At 41.7% G+C, this 25128-nt stretch overlaps 1 protein-coding gene across 8 annotated transcripts in view; it reads left to right on the forward strand.

Annotated features, from left to right (window-relative positions):
* eif4g3a (eukaryotic translation initiation factor 4 gamma, 3a) overlaps positions 1–25128 on the forward strand; it is a 91181-nt gene that overhangs the window by 61355 nt on the left and 4698 nt on the right. For all 8 annotated transcript variants that reach the window (XM_084062338.1, XM_084062331.1, XM_084062334.1 and 5 more), the window contains 16 exons: positions 3087–3245; positions 4441–4638; positions 5674–5820; positions 6334–6570; positions 9772–9876; positions 10300–10438; positions 12305–12444; positions 15392–15488; positions 16632–16755; positions 17269–17483; positions 19050–19162; positions 20360–20526; positions 21769–21894; positions 22121–22202; positions 23048–23146; positions 24784–24930. In XM_084062338.1, the coding sequence (XP_083918464.1) occupies positions 3087–3245; positions 4441–4638; positions 5674–5820; positions 6334–6570; positions 9772–9876; positions 10300–10438; positions 12305–12444; positions 15392–15488; positions 16632–16755; positions 17269–17483; positions 19050–19162; positions 20360–20526; positions 21769–21894; positions 22121–22202; positions 23048–23146; positions 24784–24930 (2295 nt within the window). The remainder of the gene's footprint in view (positions 1–3086; positions 3246–4440; positions 4639–5673; positions 5821–6333; positions 6571–9771; positions 9877–10299; positions 10439–12304; positions 12445–15391; positions 15489–16631; positions 16756–17268; positions 17484–19049; positions 19163–20359; positions 20527–21768; positions 21895–22120; positions 22203–23047; positions 23147–24783; positions 24931–25128) is intronic.

The following is a 25128-nucleotide window of genomic DNA, read 5'->3' on the forward strand; positions in this document are numbered from 1 at the left end:
CAACCGAGTTAGTAGTACCAAATTAAATTTGGTACCAAATTACATTCCGTAGCTCTGTTATTTGTTTTGGTTCTACTTACCCCTCATTGAATATTGACTAGCCAGCAAGTTATTAGAAATACAGCTCACTTTCTTGTCAAAATAATTGTGCCGACTCAGCAATTCTTCTAAACTACTCTGTAGGCTTGACGTGTCCCACTAAAACATTTATGCCGGCAGCTATTTTTGACTAACTACCATCCCAAATGTGTACTTTATACCTTATCTAGACAAATCAGCCATCACTGCACAATCGAAGAGCCTTGTTTTATATTATTGTAGAAGGTCTGTGACGAAGCACTTTTAAGCCTCTCGTACTAGAGGCACTCAGAGGTAATTGAGAACTTGACCATGTGACCTGATCAGTGATCCTACATCAGCAATCCATGCTCCCCCACCTTACGCTGTAGAGCAGTGGTTCTCAACCTTTTCAGGCCGTGACCCCCCCAAAATAATCATATTTGAACTGGGGACCCCCCAAAATAATCATGTTTGAACTGACCCCCCCCACCCTGACAAGCACTTGGAATGTAGGAGTTTAGTTTGACTCGGTTCCACAGATAAATATTGTGAAAATAGTGGATCTACAAGTTTTATATTGGCTATTTTCAAAATGTTCTCATATAACTTTCTTATATTATTTGACAATTATTATACTTATACTGACAATTTGGCCAATGTTTGATCAATTTCTTTACTATAGTTTGTCGATTACTTAGTTTTGATGCAGTAATGGTATTCTTTCTTTCTTTCTTAAAACGTTTTTTTTTTTTGAAAATCCCCTCTAGAAGAGCGTCTAGTCTTCCTGGGGTCCTGAGCACAGTAAATACGATAATAGACTTAGTTGTGGCGGTGTGCATACATTTGGACCAACACAAAAATCCATCCTAAAGAAATGACTAAAAAGATGTAGGCTAGGGCTAGTCATGTTCTTCCTTGTCCATTCTATAGGCAGCCTACTAAACCTGCTAAACCTAGGTGCTGCCTCGCTCTCTCGCTCTCTCTCTCTCTCTCTGTCTGTCTGTCAATCTCTCTCTCCTTCCCTCTACCCCTTTAACCCCCCTTTGCCTCGCAAAAGAAACTGCAGCCCCTTGCCCCCAGTCTCACACTCAGTAGGTCGCAGACATGCACACAGTGAAACGGTGCTTCGACACATTACCCACATGTTACGGTACGGACGGCAAGCCCTTGATCTGACCCGTAGTGTTCAGTGTCAGTCCGCTTTGCATCTCCATTAAACAAAAGACAGACAAGCAAGTATCTAAGGTTTGGAATGTCAAGTTAAACCCACTAACTAAATAAATGATGTCTTAATATTGGTTTAAGTGCTTGTGCCAATCCATTGTCAAATCATTTAAATCCATAACATGTCTGTCTATGAGGAGCAAATCTATGACAAATTACAGCATTCAGATGGTTCCATCCAAATCCAGGAATTTAAGTCCCTGGCTGCCCACAAGCACTCATCACTTGGGTTTAGTTCAAACTTGTTTTGCCATGAAATGGTGCCTTAGATCCCATGATTTGATATAGCCACTGGCGTTGCTGGCAAGATCTCGTTATTTTTGTTTGCTACTTAATACTTGATGGGCTTTTCTTTACTGAGTGCAAAGTGTGAACTGTCGTGAAATGCGTAATGATAAAGGCTTTTCAGATTATGAATATTGTTAAGTATTTAGTCGAGAAGCAAGATCGTTTCCAGGCTGTAGAGCAGGGAAATAGAGGACCATCTCAGCTAAACATCACAGTGGTGATTTTAATATGGAAATCCTGTCCTGGTCAAGAATTGTACTTGTTTGGGGGGAAAAAAGAAAAAACCTAAAGATGTGGGATTTTTTTTCATTGAATCTAGATTTCAGGGAGAGATAACCAGGTGAGGGGTAAAATAGGGTGAGACAATTATGCCATCCAGTCAAATCATATAGACAATCAATGTATTGAACCATTTGTTTACAGTATTGTTATGCTCCAAGCTGAACCAATATTTTAACATTTCTGTTCTTGCGTTCACACCTTGCTCAAAAAACACATACTTATTTATGTCACTGTTAGTGAATAATACATGGGATCTTTCCAAAGTACGTAGGATAAAAAAAACTAAACAAAAAGAAACCACACAAACCCTTGAACTTAAACATACCAGACAGGCGCACAAAAATTATTCTGTCCAGGTGATGTTATTTCAGCTTTTAAAGTTGAAGGTATCCGAGATTAACTCAACACCACTCCCCATTTGACTTTGCTCTGTGTTAAATACAATGCCATGAAAGGGTACTACATTAATAGACCTAGCCTATGTCAAACTCATATCTCTATAAAATAACTTAAGGGAAGTACATTACAGACATATAACTTAAGAGAAGTACGTTAACAGACATCCAAAAATGAGTTGGAAGTAGAGAATACACAATTAATTAAAAACGACTGCATACAAGACACTTGGATTATACTCTGAGAACTGTGTTGGAGTTTATAAATAGATTTTTTATATAGTTTGTCTGTTGGGTAAGCTTCCCCGCATAATAACTTCAATTCATCAAGTGCTTTATTAGTTTTGAGATTATTCATTCACCGTAAAGGAATGTGACAAAAAAATAATTTAAAAAATCTATGTATTCAAGACTTCATGGGGTGAGTAATTGCTAGGAAAAAAATGTCTGCCAAATGCATGTCTAAATCCTAACAGTATGTTGCTATATCAGTGGTGCGCCAACTTTTTCATGTCAAGGAACCCCCAGAATGATATGCATTTGGCCGCAGACCCCCATCTCAAAATATTTTGTTCCAGGGACCCCCCAGAAGCAAAGATTGGAGTTAAAAATGTTGGCATTAAAAACATATATATTCAAAGATTTGCACAAATATTCACGATTTTCCCAAAATAGCACATCTACGAGCTCATAGCGCGGCAAGAGCTTGTAGATCTGCTATTTTTTAATAGCCAAAGAAATCTTAAAATGACACATACGCTTTCCCGGTCTTAATAGATTAACGCCTTCTCCCTTGTGTTATGGCTTTGTGTTCTCATTGCCTCTCCTCTCTGCCAGCTGATGAACATGGGCCAGCGGAGGCCGCCACCCAGGAAGATCATCATGAACGTGTCTGTGGACGACGTCCAGCTGAAAAAAGCTGAGAATGCCTGGAAGCCTGGCTTGAAGAGGGAAGGCCCCGCAGTCGCAGAGGATCCAGAGACCGTGAATACACAGGTAAACTTAAAATAGGTCAATGATTCTCGACCTTTTTTCCATTTTCAAGGACCCCCACTTTTATATATATGCATTAAAGCCATGTACCCCCCATTTTCCACAATCTGCATGTAAAATCTGCAGTGTTTATTTAACTGTGGGAGTGTACAAATGGTGGTCCTAAGCTATGAGTCTGCACTCGTCATTCCTTTAAACTTCTGGCAGTTGAACATGCTTAGCTCGAGACTTTAGTCCTATAGTATTTAGACCCCTGTTGGTTCCGTGACCCGATGTTGAGAAGCAGTGAAAGTACATGAAAGGTACTCTATTACTCATCCTTGCCCTGTGGTCACGTTGAAAACAGATCCATATCACATTAGTCTGTGTGCAACATCGCTGCTGCATCCCTGGTTCGATTATGACTTGTAGTGGTGGGAATTATCGTTCGTTTCTAGTGACCCGAGGCATTTGTTTCTGTTCACTAAAAAGATTTGTTCCAATTATTCGTTCAGCACTTCCGGTTCCACCCTCCTCGCGTAGTTTAGTCCAATGACGAAAGAGGAAACGTCTCTCTTCAGCCAGTAAAACAGTTGAATTTTGCAACTGACTGACTGAACCTCGCATCACCAGGCACTTTTGAGAAGGTGACCGAGTTCGTTCCCGTACACCAAAATGAACAAGAACGAATCACTTCGAACAAATTGCACCCGAACGTCACAATACTAATGACTTGGGACCTGAGTCATCCCAAAATGTCAGGGCAAATACAACGGAACACAAAAACATAATTCCAGTAGGGCCAGTTTCACCACATGACATTTGAAATGCATAACACTCACAAAGCAGTAGGGCAGGTCGCTGTTGCACCACTTTTTGTTGATGGTATTAATATCAATGCATCAATTATCCAAAGTTACAGAAACAGTTCAAAGATCAATTCTATATCATGGCATCTATAAATGTTTTACAGATGGCAATTACTCATGCTATCAGTGAAATGAAATGGCCTTGCATACTTGGCAAAGAAATGTCAAATATGAAGTATCATCATGGTAAGGATTTCCATCAATTCCCATGCAAACGTAATCACAGTATGTTTCCGAGAAATAGCCTGCAACCGAGTGGCTAAGTGTTTAATGGGCTGTTGCATGAATGCCTCCCACGGTTATCGGCTTCACTCTATGATTGTTTCACACCCGCTACCACAACCCCGCAGGAGTTGTTCCGGAAGGTGCGCAGCATCCTGAACAAGCTGACGCCTCAGATGTTCAACCAGCTGATGAAGCAGGTGACCGACCTGACCATCGACACAGAGGAGAGGTTGAAGGGAGTCATCGACCTCGTCTTCGAGAAGGCCATCGATGAGCCCAGCTTCTCTGTGGCCTACGGGAACATGTGCCGCTGCCTCGCAACAGTAAGTAACACATTTCATTCTCGGACGATTGTTCTGAGGGTGGGCGCTGGTAGCCTGAAGGTCCAAGAAGTAGGCTTGTGACTTGCAACCATGGAAACCATACCTACAGACTGAGTGGGAACATCTGGTCAAGGGTGGTAAATGAAGTTATTGATTGAATACCGTATTAGTCAGAAATGTAAACAGCACAAGGTACAGTCAGACATGAAGGCTAAAAGGATAACCCAAGTATCGTTTCCCCCTCCAACGGCAGCTACTTTTAAAGTACTCATGAGTCAAGGCACTGGACCCCAAATCCTTCACATTGTGCCTGCTGTTCAATGGGTCGATGTACAAGAATAGCAATTCTATGCAGCTTCCAGGTGTAAGAGTGCAATGTTTGTAATCTTCCCTCCCACCTGCTTGGTCTCCCCAAGGCATCTTTCTTAGTCAGCTTGCCTTGTTAGATAAGGCTTAGATAACAGTTGTATTCTGGGATGATTATTAGGATTAATCACTTCAGAAATACGTATGGCCATCTGTCAATAATTTACAATTATCAAATCTTGAAACTAAATAATTGTGTGATTATATTTCATTAAGCCTTTTATACTTTGTAGAACAACGGATGGTGAAAATAGACAATCTGCTATTTTTTACATTTTATAAATGTTGACATTTGAACAATTTTTTTGAATTGTTCTTTTTAAAATGTTTGCAAATTTTTGCCTATAATGATATGACCGAACAAGGGATGCCAGGTTAAAAGAGGTTAATCGCACATCCATACCTGGCCCCTGTAAATGTAGTTATGATTTAGTCACAAGCTCTTTCCAAACCTTTCAAAAATAGCAAAAATAACCGAAATTCGAGCTTACAATGTGTCACGATGCGACTCGTTGTGAGCTTATAGATCGGCTATTTTTGCTACTTTTACATGTCACTCTTGTAAAGCAAAATAGAGCATTAACAAGAAAACATTAAAAGTTGGAATATGGAGATGATGACAGTGACACTATGCTAAACTAGACTCTCTACACTTTGCTTGTCGTCCAGCTCAAAGTGCCCATGACTGACAAGCCGGCCACCACAGTGAACTTCCGCAAGCTGCTGCTCAACCGCTGCCAGAAGGAGTTTGAGAGGGACAAGGTGGACGATGTGGTGTTTGAGAGGAAGCAGAAAGAGCTGGACTCTGCTGCTACGGTTTGTACAATAATCAGTTGTTAAAAACTTAAACCCTCTATTCTTAGAGAAACAGACTTGAGTTACAGCTGTACTCTGACCTCTTTTTTCCGGCTACTCCAAATCTCACCAAAAACAACCAATCTACAAGCTCAAAGCGCTTAGCAACGCAGTGCGATTTGAGCTTGTAGTTCAGCTATTTATGGCTAAAGTTCCCCCCAGAATTTGGATGCTGGGGTGGAAGTGGGGAAAGACAAAATATGGAGTAGCAAAATCATAACTTTGTACTTCCTAATTGACATCATTGTTCACAATCGCAGGAAATCTCGATAGTGTCATGAAATGGACCCATAGATACTGATAACCTGTCTCTAAACCATGGAAATTACAAGAAAGAGGAGTTGCAAAAATAATAGCAAGGCGATTATGTAATAATTGTGACAGGCCTAGGCGGGTCACTTCCATACGTTCACAGCGTGAATAGGCCTAACAGTATTCTGCTTGTCCCCACACCCTCATCACACCCTCCCACAGGCGACGGAGCGCGAACATCTACGGGAGGAGCTGGAGGATGCCAAGGACAAGGCCAGGAGGCGCTCCATCGGCAACATCAGGTTCATTGGTGAGCTCTTCAAGCTCAAGATGCTGACGGAGGCCATCATGCATGATTGTGTGGTGAAGCTGCTCAAGAACCACGACGAAGAGTCACTGGAGTGTCTCTGCAGGCTGCTCACAACCATTGGCAAGGACTTGGACTTTGAGAAAGCCAAGGTGAGAACCGGTGACACACTTATGCTCTGTTCACACTAGCGGCGACAAAGCTGCAAAAAGGCCAAGTGTGGCCAGCTACATTGTTGCGGAGTCACCATTGAAGTGTTGCTCAAGCCACACTGCATAAATTGATAGGGTAGGTACAGCACAGGGAACTGTTTAATGGCAGTAATGAGTTTTTCTTTCATATACAGATAGGAGCAGGAATTGTAGTGAGAAAGAGGGGGAGTGGAAATGGTGAAACGGCAACGTGATTGTTTTTAGAGATTTGTAGCTTGTCACACACGATGCAGCGACATCGAGAAGTGTCGGGCGTCACTTTGTGTGTTGCTGGCTTACATTGACTTGTAGCCTGTCACTATTGTCGTTGTTAGTGTGAACGCGGCATTAATGTTGCCTGAGAAAACAGGCAACACACGCCAGGCTAATTTGAGTGACAGCAGGCGGTATGATTATACAATTATACCTAATCACAGAGTACTGGATTTGCAATTTCAAACATCATTGCATAACAGTATGAATTATGATGTTTCTTACAGATTCAAGAGGGCCGCTCTAAGATAACATTAAAAAAAAAAAAATCATCAAAACACATCAGACAGTAAAACGGTTCTATTACTTCTGGTAAGGCTTGTATATGCTCTTGGGAAGAAGAACATCTGGTGCCTTTTTGTGTGACTCACAGGTTGTGTGTGTGTGTGTCCTCCCATTTCTTAGACTAGTGTTTGTGTTTGTAGCGATTTGTGTTTGTAGACAGGCTCTGGATCATTGGACTGATCCCTTCTGTCAGTAGTCAATTGAATTCTCTTCGAGTGGCCTCTTCTCTCCTCGTCTCCAGAGTAGGAAAGGACTTAGTTGGTATCCCAGTGATGCAGCAGCACCTTCTCTGCAGACTTTAGTTTCCAGATCCTGGATCAAGTGTTTTAGGAATAGTGGAAACCCCAATATTCTGAATAGCACCAGGCCAGTTATTTCTTAGCAGGCGTGGTGGTGCAAATGGCCTTCTAAATAACGGTGTATTGATGCTGTGTAGAAGTTCTTGCCTGTGTAAATGTAAAATCTAAACAAAAACAATCTTATTTCTCTAACAACATTTTTAAAGTTTTTTTAAGAAGAGAAATTAGTCATTGCTGAGCTGATGTCGGGGACTAAGTCATTAGATGAGTGCCAAAAGAAATCAGCACTTTCCCAGTACTTTACAGAGTAGAGGTGGACCATTACCTACATTTCATTATTTTTGGACCAAGGCCAACTCATATAGGACAGGGTTTGTCTGTATTTCAAAAGTACTGCTACATGAGAGGTGGCTGTAGCTGAGTGGGTAGAGAGGCCGCCTGGGAATCAGAAGGTCCCTTGTTCAATGTTTCCCGAGCAAGACACTTAACCCACTGCTCCTGATACTTAGGATGGGTTAAATGCAGATGACACATTTCACTGTATATTCAAATATACAGTGAAAAGTGTGTATGCATATATTCAGTGACAAATGTCGCAAAGGTGTGCAGACTATGTTATTATTATTTTTATTACTTTCATGAAACAGGAACTTGATAAGTACCCGCACTGCCCTGTGAGACTTGCTGGAAGTTAACAATTTGCTGCTTATACCTGTATGAGTGAGTGACAAATAAACCCTCGATTCGTTGTATCCCTGTCCTGGCTTACAATGTGAACGCTACTTAAATCGCTGCAGCTGGCAACCGATATACAGCAGACACAAAACCAAATGGCACTGAGGCTAACGATTAAAGTGTACATCTTAATAATTACTATTACACGGCTAATATTTGAACTGTACCGACCCGTCGCAAGCGGACATGTACGCACGCTGGAACCGTTGAGTACATTACATACCACCGTCTCTCTCTCTTCGTTCTGCATACACTCCGACCCTGGCACTGAGCTCTTGAACTTGAAACATTAACATGCTTATACATCCTTTTAATCTCCATATTTTTGCTGTTTAAAGCACTGCCGTGCAGATAAACACGTGCAAAGGAAGATGGAACTGTAGTTTCACAGACTAACCCATTCTTCTTCAGGATCTGATAAGTGGAGGTACAGTGTCGTATGTGTTCAAAATAGCACAGCGCGCACTTGACATTGACGTATGTTTTTTTTAGGGGTGGGGCGGGCTTTGCACAATTTATGTTACGACAGGGGTAGGTACGGGCCACACAGTTGGGCCGCCTTTTGGGGATCCATCCTAATAGCAGCAGGAACACTCACATGCACACACAGGAGGAGATGATATACTATGGCTTGTCTGCTACCAGTACAGAAAATAACTTCAACCATGTTGCTGGTGTGTGCTTCCAGACCTCGCAGCAAGAGAAAGGGTTATTTAACCAATTAAGCCCTATATACTTTTCTGTACGATCAATTGGGAAGATGGCCAATCCACAGGCTCACAACGTGTTACATCGTGAGCATTAGCTATCTTTGCTGTTTTTCTTGTGTTATGTAACATTTTACTGATCATTGGCCAGAATGTCACGAGGTTAATTAAGTTAAAGGAACAAAACTGACCAGACCTCTTTCTGCAGTGATCAGATTCCAGTGTGTCAGTTGTAGCTCCAGAGCTCTATTCAAGTGTTGCAGTGGTCTGTTATTCAAAACAGGGATTTCTATATGAAAGGCTGTGTGGTGCTTCTGCTTCTCCTGTGCTGTGTGTGCACTGTAATGTCAGGTGTTGTCTGTCTCTAATCTAACCCACTAGTAATCAAGTGCAGTGACAACTCCTGGCAGTACCTGGGAAGTGCTACTAATATATTATCCAGGTTTGTTTCAAACATTAAAACACTGCTTCATGTCAATGAAAGCAATGTTTTAGGAGCGTGCTGATTTGGCCAATGGTTATGGGTGCTCTGGCTTTCTTCACACATGCTTCTCTTCCCCAGCAGTGTGGTCATTTTTTGGCAGTTACAGCGCCGGCCCATTCCGTTCTATTTGGGTTCTGTTTTTGCGGGCAATTACTGTTTTTGTTCTAACCTCATTTACTTTCAGTTAGGCTGGTGTGTCAGTAAGAGAGTCATACAATGCAAAATTGCTAAATTGAGTGAGATAATGTGAAATCAAAGCAACGTGTTGTCCACTAGAGTGAATAGGGAGACATTGAGGACATTAAAGTACCTCCATGCTTTATAAAAACCTCCCCCCCCCCCTCTCTCTCTCTCTCTCTCTCTCTCTCTCTCTCTGCAGCCTCGCATGGATCAGTATTTCAATCAAATGGAAAAAATCGTCAAAGAGCGGAAGACATCGTCTCGGATACGGTTTATGTTACAAGACATCGTAGACTTACGATTGGTAAGTGAACGTGTTTGTTGGTTTGTGTGTAAGTGTGCTTTTAGTTTATTGGATAATATATAAATATATATATGTATCTTTGTTTTCTTTTTTTTCAAAGTTCAAAATTAGAATACGCAGCGCAAGCATGAACTCTAGTCAGTACACAAGGTACATAGTCACATTGAATGTAGAGAGGACAAAGTAGTGCCTTGAAGAAACTTGGATACTAGGTGAACAATGAATGTTGAAATAGTGAGATATCGCGTTGAGCTTGAGGTGGTGGGACGACATCCACTGTAAGATGTCAGCAATGCGCTCTTCTACAGTACCTGAGTGGCAGAGGGGGAGGGAGAAAAACATTAAACTTTAGGAACCGTGAAACAACCAATTTAGTCCAGGCCTGTGTTCTCAACCCAGACTTTTGCCTTTCTCTCCCTGCAGCACAACTGGGTGTCGAGGAGAGCCGACCAGGGCCCTAAAACCATTGAGCAGATCCATAAGGAGGCCAAGATCGAGGAGCAAGAGGAACAGAGGAAGGTGCACCAGCAGATGCTCTCCAAGGACAGCAAGAGAAGGCCAGGTCAGACCCCACAGCACAAATCCTCTTTAAGGCTTAGCACCATAGGCACAGCAATGATAACCCAGTCAGAAGAGCATGCTCTTCCCACAGCCTGCAGAGAGCGAGGCTGTAGATTAGAGTGGTAGCACGGGTCCAAACAATGGGAACCGAAACGGACTGTGGATAATTGGACCGGTCCGAACGGACCCGAGAAAACATTCTAAATTACTGGACCCGGTCCGAGGCGGACCCGTGGATAAGTGGACCTGTCCCGAAATGAGACCGAGGCAAACTGGACCCGGTCCGAAGCAAGCCGAGGATAATTCTAATATATTAGACCCGGTCCGACCGGGTCTCTAGACCCGTACTGGACCCGGAGCTCATTTAATGCTAAAATCACTGTGGTATTCATATTAGCCATGTCTATCAGTCACCTCCTGCTCCCCCCGTCCCCAACAGAGTAATCACAGACGAGCTGCGTTGCGTGCGTTCTGCTCTGTGTTGCAGACAGAGAACATTTTCGCCAACTTTATACCGGCCGTCGACGCAGATGATGTCCATAAACATGATCTTCCCGGTGGCTTTTGTTTGTGTTTCACCTGCTAAAAAAACTCCATGGTGTTCAACTTCAGCAGCAGTAGCGCTTGAGATGGCTGCGTTTCAATCGGCTGTTAACGTTAAACGGGGCTCATTCAACATGCGTCAACAGACGATATGGATTTGAGAGTGTAATTACAATGCATATGTCTCATTTTAAAACCGAAGGTTGAAGAGATTCATATAATAATATTAATAATAAAAAGCTGGTCGTCGGGTCCATACGGGTCCATCCATTTCAAATGGATCCAACCGAGGCCCGTGGCAATTGGAACTGATCAGACCCGTGCCCGAGGGACAAGTCAATATTTTGTCCCTGGTTCGGGGCTTGGATCTTCGGTTCCGGCCAGACCCGTCCTACCCTCTACTCAGTCTACTGTAGAACAAAAACACATATGATAATTGAAAGAACACTTTAAACTTCCCAACATCAGCTCAGCAAGCGACTGAAAACTAAGTATTTTCATAAAAGTTTGCTACAGTAATAAAACCAAGTGACTTTTATGGAATGAAAATTCTTCTAAAACCAGCAGGAGGGGAATAGTGACGTTTTCCAGGCCATTAATGAGAACTGCAGCGTTTTCATTACTTTCTGCTACTAATCAGTTGCCTCGTATTGATATTTAATGTATTCAATTCTTATTTAAAACTTGGTCTTAGTAAAAAGGAACATATCGGGTGCAGTATAGTGACCGGGCATAATGTTTTTAGTTTTTCTCCCAAAACTGGATGTTTTTCTCATATTTAGCAAACTCTGCATAAACTACCATGGTTATGGAAGGAGCATGCTGGTTAGTCATACGCACTCACAGGGACCAATCGGAAGGGTCAATTGCCAGCAGTGGTTGTCTCTAATGAAGTGGTTCCCAAACTGGGGGTCTTATTTTGGGGGATCCCCAGATGATTAGCTTAATGTGCAACATTGTTTTCTCACTCAAAAGTACCTAAACAAACCAACATATAAGTATGTGTGTGGGTTATCTGCACATTTCTAATGTAAAATTTTAAGGACTTTTATTACCTTTTTATTACCAAATTGGCCAAATATTACATAAGAAAGAGGAAAACATTGGGAAAATAGCCGATCTACTAGCTCTGTGAGCTTGTAGTTTGGCTACTTCCACAATATTTATCTGTGGAATGCCTTAACTCCTACATTTCCAAGTGCTTGTCAGGGTGGGGGGTCCCCAGTTCAAATATGATTATTTGGGGTGGTCATGGCCTGAAAGGTTTGGGAATCCTTGCTCTAATGCATGTTTTCATTGTTTGTGTTTTGTTTCTTTGTTTCAGACCCCAGAGCAGACAGAGCAGAGCAGCAGAGAGAGCAGCGCGTAGAGCAACGCGTACAGAGAGATGAGACCTGGAACACTGTGCCTATGACCAAGAACAGCAGGACCATCGACCCCTCCAAGATCCCCAAGATCTCCAAGGTCAGATACTATATACACCTCCCTGAAGTGCCTATCCCTGAAAAGTATATACTTTTTTGTTTTTTATCAAGACTTGGCCCTGAAAATGTAGTAAACATTACTACACATTATTACACTAGCCTGCCAAAGAGGTACAATCATGAAGTAGTTTCCACTAAGTGAGGCATATTCTGACCATGTGCTGCTGATGATCTCATACGTTTGTAATCTGCACATACTATCAACCCCCGTTACATTTTTGTCCTATATTTTAAACCTACAATCTGGGACTTACTTTAATGGGTAAAATGTTATTTTAACCAGTCTTTATGGTAGGGTATGTTAATACAATATAACCAGCACATCTGCAGTGGTTGGAGGTGTTCTCCCTACCTCCTTTCTACCTACCTCATTTCAGTGGAGTGGAGATTTCTATTAGTAGTTCAGACATCATTGCCATTACCTGTCTGTCAGACTACGGGGGGGCTTTTTATGCCCTTATTGATAGTACAGTAGGTAGACATGAAACTTGGAGAGAGAGATGGGCAGTGACACGCAGCAAAGGCCGTCGGGGTCAATGTTGCCTGACAGCGCAACGCGCTGTCAGGCAACATTGGAGCCTAGGTGCACCCCAAGGTGTTCTATTAAGCCATGTCAAAGCAACATGCAGGGGTGTGGTGGGCTGAGAATTTATGGATCATTATTTTTCCATCTGTTAATATAAACAAAAGAATAACCAATACACACACAGAAGGTCTTTATATTGCCTGTCCGGTTGAATCAGGGCTTCTCAGACCTTAATGTGGGCCTCTAATTCAACAAAGAGTCAAAAAGCTTGACATGCGTCACTTTGTATTCTGGGTCTGGAAAGCTTGGATTTGTCTGTAGACTCTGTATGCGGGTTGCTTGTCTCATGCAGTTAAGGTTGAATAATTACAATAGCAATTCTTTGTTGTCATGTACTGTAAATAGGGACGTTTGTTCACCCTGCGGAGATGACAAGTCTTGACGTGTTAGAATGCTCCTTCCTCTCAGGATCATTCTGGGGGTTTTCTTTGTTCTTTCAGTTTTCATTTCCTCCGTCAACTACGTGTACCCCCTATTAGCTGTGATGTTTTTGTTGCGCACAGAAAGTTGGCTGTTGACAAATTTGAGCTTTGCGTGAGTCCTTAGATGAATCCCTTGGTGCGTATCCCTGTAACTGGGATATGTTCATGACAGCCATCCCCCTGTCCTCATCTGCTCTGGGTTCCTGGTTTTCTAGTTCAGTAGAACACTGTCCGCCTGCTGGACAGATGAGGCTCTGTCACATAAAGCACTGCAGTGTTTCCTCCTGGCTCCCCCTGCTGGAGGGAGCTGGCCACGTTCACAGCATGGACCGCAATGTAGGATTTGATAACATTTTGGATGGGCATTTTATATAGAGAAGCATTTTATATCATTTGAGAGGCACTTTCTATAAAGATGTAATTGAAAAAGTGGGCTTTTCATGACGCAATAACCTAGTAAATGTCATAGGAACACTTTTGGCCTTTTCCATTGCATAGAACTGGCTCAGCTTGACGTGGCTAGCTTTATTTTTCACTGCTGATAGGTTCCCTTCAATAAAGCTAGTCATCATAGCGTTGCCCATCCCTCTGTGTAGGAGAATGTTAAACAATTCTAAAGCTAAAATGAATGCTGTAATGGAAGTTTAACCTATACAGTTAAACAAAAACGGTTTTAAAATAGTTAATTTAAGAATGTGTTAACAGTATTCTGGAGCTTCGATATATTACAGGGGAGTATGTCCAGGTGTAGTTATGCACTGATGCAAGTGACAATTCTCTTTTACCAGTCGGTGAGTCAGTAGTCTGCAGTGTTAGAGTAGAGTTGAGCCGGTTCTATACTATGGAAATGCACAAACAGGGGACACCTTTGCCCTTTGTTCCTGTGTTTTTCTGACAGCAATGTGCCAAAGAGAGGTACAGGTCTAAGAGGTGAAACTGCTGTTCATCTCTTGACCTGCTTAAGGTATTGTTTGGAAGTGGAAGTAATTGCGTATTTGCACTTTTGGAGGTACTTTTGGCATTCATATAAGATCTAAATTCTAGTCACATCTATTGATCTTTAAAATACAAAAGGTACTTTTGTTACCTTATCTGGGGCCAATGAAGCCCAAAACAAATGCAAACACATTTAATTCATAGGACAAAGCTCCAGCTATCATCTGTGCAGATCTCAACACAGAGGGTGGTTTGGCAGTTGAGGAGGCATTTTGATTGGTTGATCTGTGCGGCTGGTATACTGTACACTCAGTTTCCCATATTTAAGTGGGAGATGGGAGAGGGCATCAAGAGTTCAGCATTGTTCATTAGCCCAGCCTCATGTAATACAGCGTTTATCTATAAACTTTATCTTACCTAATACTTACTCTCAATTACCTTTTTGGATAGCCTGAGAGAAAAGATAATGGACTTGGTTAAAGAGCAATTGAGGGCAGGTCCGCAGGATATAAGCAGCCCTTTGTCAGCACATCTTACGCTCAGTGCTTAGTACTTGCGTATGCATATTTTGTAGTACAGTGAAAGGTGGTATGTCCTTACTATATATATTCACACACACACACACACACACACACACACACACACACACACACACACACACACACACACACACACACACACACACACACTGTAGTATGTGGTTTACATTTCTATAGCACCTTAATCCGAGGGGCTTTGCATTGTGCATTACGTTCATTCATTCATTCACACACCGACGGCAGAGGCATGGCACCAACCAGCAGTTAGGAGCTTATACCTCCTGAGCCTCTGCCATGAACAATTCAAAAAGCTGTGCTGACCATTTTTGTTTACATACCTTTTTATTTGTCTTTGGCTCATAGACGGGCTCCTGTTTACTGTCTAAATAAAACAGAAATGGCAGGTATTCAATGATCTCGGAAAATAAACATGTAAACTTTCAGCCTCAGATGGACGAGAAGATCCAGCTCGGCCCACGTGCTGGATCAACACTCAACTGGATGAAGGGAAGCAGTGGCGGAGCCAAGGCCAGTGATTCAGGTCAGCCAGCAGTATGAATATTTACCTGACATAGACTCATAGATGAGGAACATCTTGTTGCCATTAACAGTATTCCCAGTTGCCATGTTCCCAGTCACAACATCATTTTAGTCTAACTGACTCTTTCTGCATTTTTTATGACGTGGCCCCGAATGGGCCAGCCGTCTGCTCTGGAACAGCGTTGGTCTGTATGTATGTCCCCTCTAAAGTAGACCAATCACAGTAAACTCTTCTGACCCTGCTATACCAATCACAGTCCCCACAAAAGTATACCAATCGCAGTGAACCACTCAGCTCAACTGCCACTGCTACACCAATCACAGCTCACCTCTTGCTGCTAACTTAACATTAGCTCAACATTTAAGAGATAGTTCACCCCCAAAATGACTTTTTTCCTATTGATTAGTCACCCCATGGAGACTTGAATTCATGGATATTTTTTAGTTTCTGTCGCATTCCTAAGCCAATACTTTGATGACCGGCAGCGGTTCCGCTGGTCATCAAATTATTGGTCATCAGGAGAGACTAGACCAAATTCAGATTCTCCCTCAATGACTCTTTTTAACGTTTCTCATAAATAATAAAAAATAAAAAAAAATTAGTAACCCTTACCAGACCTCATCGGCACCCATACTACGAAAATAATCAGTGCTCTGTGCAGAGAAACCCCCCCCCTCCCCTCCCCCCCTTCCTCTCCTTCCCCTCCCTGGTATGATTGAGTGTCTTGATTATTGTCTGTCTTGTCTGTTTATTTTTATTTTTTTAATTTTTATTATTTTCATGACCCTATTATTATGCTAAATTACTGTACTGATTTTATTGTTTGTTATATCGTGCCTTGTTTGTTTGTAGTTTTTTGTCCAAAAAATCAGACCTCTTTGTTCAACCACCTATAATTTCTGTATTTTAACCTGTCTGAGAAAAATAATAAAGAGATTTGTAAAAAAAAAAAAAAAATATTGGTCATCAAAACAAAAAGATATCCATGAAATCAAGTCTCCATGGTGTTCACAAAATGCAGTGTGCAGTAGACTGTGTTTTTTTTTTTCTCCCAGGAGTTGCCTCTGAAAGTTTTAATGACTATATTACAATGAGTATTTTGTGTGTTTCATAATGGCCATTATTATTTTCCGCCCCTATCAGAACTATCAAGGTCTGCCGGCAGCAGTCTGAATCGCTATTCTGCACTTCAGTCCACCCCTCCACCCCAGACCTCCACCCCAAACACGCACAGCCCAGACTACGACTCCAGGAGAACTCTGGGAAGGTAAGGGACATATTTAGCATGCCATTTCTTAGAAAGAAATTTAGGAGCAATTAAGCTTGAACTGAGCTTTTGTGCTCGGGTGGCGCAGGAGAAAAGTACCTGCCCACCATCGCTGAGTCTAGGGGTTCAAATCCACAGTGGCGCATCCGGCTTGGCCAAGCGTCTATACAAACACAATTGGCCAGTGTTCAGGGGTAAGGACGCCAGACGGGAAGTGTGATATTTGTTCATGCACATACTTTTACGGACTGGGGTAGTGCCTGTCAGCGAGGAATGTTGAGCAGGAGGAGTAGGACGTAGGCTCTGTCCTCGCGGTGAGGGCTCCTCGCTGGCAGGTGAGCTAGTAGGATGCAACAGCAGTGGGAGGAATTAATTGGCATAATGACTAAATTGGAAGAAAAAGGGGACAGGATATTTTGCTCATTATAGTGTATGGCCATATTCTGTTTTTTCTTTCGCTCTCTCTCTTATATACGATCTGACATGATGTCTTTCTCCCTTTCTTCACCCAAGTCGCAGCAGTGTAGGGAGAGAACGCAGTGAGAAGCCACTGAGCTCTGTCCCATCGTCGCGTCCCGGGCCTTTTGTCAGGGGAGGCAGCTCCAAAGAACTGCTGGAGAGCCCTTCCCCAGAGGAGCCCCGCAGAGACAGAGACACACCCGAGCCTAGGAGACCCAGTGTCACTGAGGACAAGACGGAACCGGAGCGTAACAGAGCCAGAGACCCAGGTGAGGGACACTACCGTGTACAAACATGCAAACAGAATATACGCAAAGACCACACAAAATTAAGAATGATGTACTACTACCCAATATCCTGGCCCATGAGTGATACAGTATTTGTGCCAAGTTTGGAGGCAGTTGGACTACTGGTCGGCTGTGGGACCCCTGACAACCAAACACACAATCACAAACAAATTCTAGATAATGATAAGTGATCATTGGGTGCTTTAAGTAAAGTCATTACATTCCTGAAGGTGTAGGCAGAAACCTTTTGTGCTCTTTCATAAATTGAATGCTATATAGTTTTTTGGTTTTCTCAGATGAGTGTACAATTGGAACCAAATGTATGTGTTCCATTTGTAGACTGATACTCTTCAGATTTAAATCAGCACTGAGGATTTTACAGTGCAGGCTGCTGAGAAAAGAACTAAATCACCGCTCATCCATTTAAAAAAAAACCTACTTAAGTGAAGTGCTGGAGCTGAATAAAAGTAGAATGAACAAAAGGAAAGGGCCCGAAGAAGGTCAAACGACCGAAAGCTCGCAATTAATTGGGTACTTGCACAGTGTTTCGAGTGTGCGGTTGCTGCCTTCTTTTGTTCACAGGCAAGGCTACTGAAGAAAAACAAAACTGGTACTGGTGCATAGGGAGTATTAAGTAAATTAATAATATACCTCCAACTCTTGATAAGAGTAATGAGTAATAAATATCTTCTTATTTTTATTACAAATTGACAATCATTAGCTTACAGGCTCACAACACTACATGTTGAATGTTGAAATCACAATGTTGGCAAAGGCATATACTGTAAGCTGTACTGTAGAGATAAGAATATGTTCTAGAACATAATCTCTGGTTTGGAAATTCAGTTGCATTACATGTTATGTAAACTGAGTACATTTTAAGCTTTGCTATTGGTTTTGAGCATTTCTTTCTCATATCCCAGAAATATTTTGCTAGTATATATATATATACTTTTTTAATACATATTTCTGTGGCTTTTTCTGCCTTAATTTATCGTTTATAGTAGAGACGGACAGGAAACAGGGAAAGAGATGGGGAGAAACATGCAGCAAAGAGTGTCAGGAACGGGACTTGAACCCGCGGTATGAGTACAGACTGCTAGGCCAGCGGTCCGGTCCATCTTTTGCCAATATTGTGCAGTCTTGGAATCAACACAGAGATCAGTTCTTAGTAAGAGAATGTCACAGTCAAATAGATATATCATCTGCAGGCCAGGTCACACACCTTACAACAGAGGTTCCCAAACCTTCAGTTCAAGGCCCAAAAGATGCATTTCCAAAAGATTACATGTAAAAAACTGTGAAAATTGCCGCTTGTAGATCTGCAATTTTCACTATTTCGTTTGAAATGTATTCATTTTTTGAAAACTCCTTGTTGAAAAATGTTTGAACAGATATGACATCAGGATAGGATATTTACTCACATACCACTTACCCATAAAATTGTTCTGTGACCCAAGAATGTGCCCATTGTTTGGAAACCACTGCCCTACAAGCATTCTTTCAGCGTTGTGTTGTGCTGTTGTGACTCTGATTTGTCCCTGACAGTGAAAGCTGAGCCAGTGGCCCAGACCCCTGACACACCGGCCTTGTCAGAGGAGGAGATGGAGAGGAAGTGCAAGTCTATTATTGACGAGTTCCTGCACATCAATGATATCAAGGTACAGGGACCCCAATTAATCTGCTAATGTGATGAAACTCACCACACTGTGATGTCCTTTCAGTGTTCTTGGGTACCTAGGTGTCAATGCAGGGGTTGGTGCTAAGGTCTTAAAATTAGTTGAAACTGGGACAAGTACAGGTCATGTTCTACTTGCCCAAAGGTCATGTTCACATGCCTTATTATTTTTATTTCATTACTATAAACCACCAGTCTAGGTTTGCAACCCATTCCTCGTCATTGAAATGTGCTGCCAAGCGGTTCACGTAACTCAAATCCGTAGCCAGCGATCTCCCCCAGACTTGGAAATGAATATGGAATCTCACTTTACATCTGTTACATTTGGTCATTGTAGCTACTTATCATATTATCATTCTATGATCGACACACACAGACAGGAAATGTGCGGGGTTGGGAGAATTGCCTAAAATTTTACATCTTATAATTATGATGTAAGACGTTTTGATTGATTGATTGATTTATTACTTTATTAGTAAAAAAAATAACAACACGGAGGTACAGTAGAACACTTGGTCTAAAAGGATAACACCATTGTGGTCCTATGTATTCAATTCATCAACAGAGCATAGAATATTAGCACGTTGATACATGTCATCAACGTTGTAAGACGGTAGACGGACTGGGTGGGTTGACGAGTATTGAATGTATCTCTCTCTGTCGTTAATGGACGTGTTGTGGTGACTCGCTTGTTAGGTCCCGTCAGACATGCGCTCCTTTAGTCCACACCAAATCTCTTCACCACAAATAGCTTGTAGTTCTGCTGAGTCCAAAAGGGAAACGCGCACATCTCAACAAAAACTGCTGAACAAAAATGCGTACAATGGAGAAGAAGGGTAGGACGGGTCTGCACACTGTTCTGTAGCTCCTAGTAGAAACTGTTTTTATTTAAATTTAAGCGACAACATTTCAACCTGTGTGGCTCTTTAAAAAAAAATTCTACTGGAAGCTACAGAACAGTGTGCGGACTTCCCTTCTCCATTCATGTGGTTAAGCCTCAGACGTCTTGCTTTCGTAATGCACTGAATTCCTCATGAGGATATCCACCAGATAATACAGACTTGTATTTTATATATCTCTTTTTCCATTCATGTTAATTTCAGTGGTGAAATGGGTCTTGTGTCTTGAATGTAACTCGCTGACACTGGGTATGGACGTGGTCTTCTCTCTCTGTCTACAGGAGGCTGTGCAGTGTGTAGACGACCTGGCGTCTCCGCTCCATGTGTTTGTGCGCGTGGGAGTGGAGTCCACTCTGGAGCGCAGTCAGATCACACGGGAACACATGGGCCAGCTGCTCTTCCAGTTGGTGCAGCTTGACGTTCTACCTAAACCCCTGTTCTATCAAGGGTCAGTCCCCCCTAATGCATGCAGTTGAGAAATGTCATGTCAGTGAATTGTTTGAAACCTGGAGGTGCTCCAAAGTAGATCATGTTGGGAAACATTTACAGCGAGTGTAAGAAGGCCTCTTACTACAAACGTACTAAAAGAAAGTCTGCATGTACAGGCACATCATACAGAGCACCTTGACCATCAGTCATTTAAAGTGACATCCCCAACAACTTGGAGCAGAGTCATAACGCTGTTAACAGCGCTTAAATCTCTTAAAGGCAGAACATGTAATCCAAATGTAAATACAAGGTTAACCCCACTTCCAAAAGTCAAAACACATGATTGGAAGCTGCTATCACTCCCAAATTGACTTGACAAGTCTCTTAACACAAGAACTAACGCGACAAAACAACTACATTTTGTTTGTTTCCTTATACTGTAAAATATTTGTTTACATCTCTAATGTTTGAGTAAAACAAACCTATATTTTGTATTTACTCAAACTCCTACATTATGTGCAGTATGTAAATATAACTTGTAAAATAAATTACAAACATGCATGATTTTCAATCAAGTCTTAAGGATAGCCAACATCTAATGAGTTATCAATTCTATCAATTCTCGCACAACAGTCAGCCCATATTGTCCACAAACCAGCAAATGTGGTCTGCACATTTTCCGGGGTATTTTAAGGAGCGCACATGAAACGGTGAAAAGTAGCTTTTCGTTGTTTACTTGAGCGGTGCTATTCCAGTGTGCTTCATATCGACTGGCTGCCAAAATGATACGACCTCAAGGGTCTCGTGGCTCAATACGAAATGATGGAATCGGGCGAAAAGTCAATCCTGAAATAAGTCACTGCCTGAGATTCCTAGTCAATGCGTAGTTGCCTGGTTGGACAACCTTTATGACAGAAAAAAGCAGGTCTGTAAAGTTCACTTGCTCTGACTAAAAGTCACTTCAAATTGTATGTGTACCAGGCATCAGTTGTCACTTGAAAAGAATGAAAATACTAATTATAAACGTAAGTATATACTGTTTGTTTATTAATACCCACAAGGCAGTTGATCAAATACTTAAATACATGGGCATCGCAATAGTAATTAAATATTATTTTGAATGGTACTCAATAATTGGTAGTACAATTTGGTTATAACAAAAAGATATGTAAGAACTTTGTGTGTGTGTGTGTGTGTGTATGCGTGCTTGTGTGTGCGTGTGTGTGTGTGTGTGTGTGTATGCGTTGGTGTTTTCCTCCAGGTTTGCAGACACCCTGGAGCTAGCAGACGACATGGCCATCGACATTCCCCATATCTGGCTGTACCTGGCTGAGCTGCTCAGCCCTGTGCTGAGGGAGGGGGGCTTCTCTATGAGAGAGCTCTTTAGGTACTGGAATGTTTTTGGAAAGGATTATCTTTCTGTACAGCAGTAGGGGTTAAGGTTACTTGGTGCATCTTACTTTGATGGAACACAAGGTTACTACCAGTATTTTCCTGACAGTTTTGAACAAAATAGCCAGGAGCCTCAATCTCATTGTGACCCCTTCTTAACAATCTGTTTGTTTTGGCAACCCCCCCAGATTCTCATCTACACCTCTGTTGTTTGTTCACAGTGAATTAAGCAAACCTTTGCTTCCTGTGGGAAGAGCTGGGATCTTATTTTCTGAAATACTGCACATACTATGCAAACAAATGGTAAGGAAAACTTTTCTTTTGAAGAATCCCACAGATTTTCACACCGTTCAGCCATTTGCATGTGCTCATTATGAAGCAGAAGAGAGTACTTATAGAGAGTACTTGAAAAGAATATACTGTATTAACATTGAATAAAAGTCCTGTTACTCTCATATTCATGTAAGCATTGTTATTTGTGTGGTTGTGCGTGTTACTGTAATTGTTTTAATCAATTATAAACAATTAGAATATAATCGATTATTGATCATTTAATAACAATAGCGGTTCGGCCGCTACACGGCCCTCACATCTACGTTGCACCGCCAATCCAACCGATATACCCATATATGGAGATCTCTGTATCTGTCAGTCCTTGTCCTTTTTATTCCCATATATTGAAATCTCTGATATCATCAGTATATGCCCAGGCCCCCTCTTGTGCCCATATATGGAGCTGACGATTTGTTTGCGCCTGATGCCATTATGAAACATTGAGGTTAGACAACACTCTTGACACTCAACACTATGGCTGAGTCATAGTGACATGAGTGTGATGACGTGGTCCGCCGGCCGGCCGGTCCTCCCATTAGCCAATTCTAATACAGAATAATCAATGATGAATCTATCCCTATTTTGGGCATGTCATTATAGGCAAAATGTTTCAAAAAACTTAAAACAAAATGCAAAAATAGTAAAGCTAGCCGATCTACAGGCTCACAATGCTTCGCTTTGCGACGACTTTATGACAAACGGGGTGTATTAAACGTCATTGTCATAAGCTCTTTTATAAATTTAGCTTGACTGCTGTCCGCTAAGCTTTTTTAGCCCTACCGTTTCTGACGTGGCCCTCGTTCTCCGCTCCACAGAGCCATAGGAAAGTAGGTGTTTTGTGGAGGGAATCTGGCCTCAGCTGGAGTGACTTCCTACCAGAGGGAGAAGACGTCCAGGCATTCATCTCACAACAGGTACTGTTCTGTTCGGCATGCACTTCACAATGCTTATACCGTTTGAAAATTGCCAAAAACGTTGTCTTGAGAAAGGTCTATCAAGTTAACTGTCCACAGAGTAAATAGCGCAAAGCTTTTTCTGTTCAGGATTTGTTACTGGAAAGATTTTAGAATTATTGATTTGAAGTGCCCAACTTTTCTAAGTTGTGCATCGGCGTTCTGCGGCTGCTCGTGGAACAACCAAATTAGTAGCCTATGGTGTCTTAAGTATCATTCATAGTCGGACGTAAGGATACGTAACGAGCGCCGGCGCTCCTTGCGTTGTCGTTTTTTACTCCCCCTCCGTCACTAACGGCTACAGTTGTTCCGTCCGTTCAGTCGACATTCACCGTCAGCCCGACGGACGTTCACTACGTTTTGCCTGTAGTTTCACTGGGCTACAATGCTAGTTTCATAGCATTGTAGCGTGACACAACCGGTTGCCAGATTTTGTGAGAGAAATAAGTAACCAGGTCTATGAAAACAAGCCCAAAAGAATCGAGTAGGCCACATGAACAGTGGTGGAAAAAGTACTCAAATGTTTTACTTAAGTAAAAGTATCACTACTCCAATGCAGAAGTACTCTGTTACAAGTCAAAGTTTGGAATTAAAAATGTACTTGAGTAAAAGTACAAAAGTATTGGTATCAGAATGTACTTAAAGTACCAAAAGTAAAAGTACAAAAATGTTTGAAAATAGCCGATCTACAAGCTCACAAGGCGTCGCATCGGATCGGCTATTTTCAAATAGCCTATGTATAAAATTGGGCTAAAGTGGTTAATGTACGTTTCATATTATCATCATTTATATCTGAAAAGTAACTAGTAACTAAAGTTTTCAAATAATTGTAGTGGAGTAAAAGTACAATATTTGCCTCTGAGATGTAGTGGAGTAAAAGTAAAAGTATTGGAAATTGGAAATACTCAAGTAAAGTACAATTACCTCAAAATTTTACTTAAGTACAGTACTTAAGTAAATGTACTTAGTTACTTTACACCACTGCATATGAAAATAGCAGATCTACAATATATATTTGAGAATCACTGGTTTAAATAATAATTGGCCCAAATAAGCAACTACACTTTAGAAACAAGCCCAAATAAAACCGCAACCACCAATAAAAAATTGCTTGTTTGTTTACAAGCAACTATACAGAAGAATAAGCCCAAAGTCGCTTATAATAAGCAGACATGGCAACATTGGGTACGTGCAATCTCTCTCTCCTAAATAACGCGAGCGAACCATGTATGTGTCCGTAAAGAACGGACGGAATGCCTCACCCCATGACGTACGTTTAAGACACATCTAGGGACTATGAACGGGCCTTTAAGTGTAAATTCACATCATATATAAAAATGCAGCCTTACGTGCTCTTTTTTTTCTCCTTTTTTTACCTACATTTCTTGGACCCCTTTCTCTCCAGTTTGATTCTCTCTAGTTTGGCCTCTCTCCCTGTGTGTCTCTCTCTCTTCATGTTATCCTCCTAGTACTACTTAAAGGGAACCCCTCAGAGACACTGTAACAAGTGAGATCATCAACAGTAATTATGATTAAATAACTTTTGAATTGAATAATGATGTCCACCCCCTCCCATCCTCTCTTGTTTGTCCTGACAGGAGCTTCAGTTCACTCTGTCAGAGTGCTCCAGTCCTGAGAAAGATCTGTCTAAACGAATCCTGTCTCCTGAGGAGATGAGCAAACAGCTGGAGAGACTCCTGCTTGAGGACATGGCCACCGACGAGCAGATCTTTGACTGGGTAGAGGTACGGATAATGGAAAGTAATTAATATCAATACATTGAAATGGTAGTTGTTTTCATGATATCCGTGTGTGTACAGGGAAAATAGTAGAAAAATCATCTCCATGTCTTACTTGCTTGGGTTAGTTTTGTTATCAAGTATTTGGGCTAGGGCTTTGGGACAAAAGTAATCCTAATGGACACAGATCATTTAGAAAGGGGC

Source organism: Gymnoscopelus microlampas, assembly GCF_963454915.1.
Source record: "Gymnoscopelus microlampas genome assembly, chromosome: 7".
In the NCBI taxonomy this organism is placed as follows: Eukaryota; Metazoa; Chordata; class Actinopteri; order Myctophiformes; family Myctophidae; genus Gymnoscopelus; species Gymnoscopelus microlampas.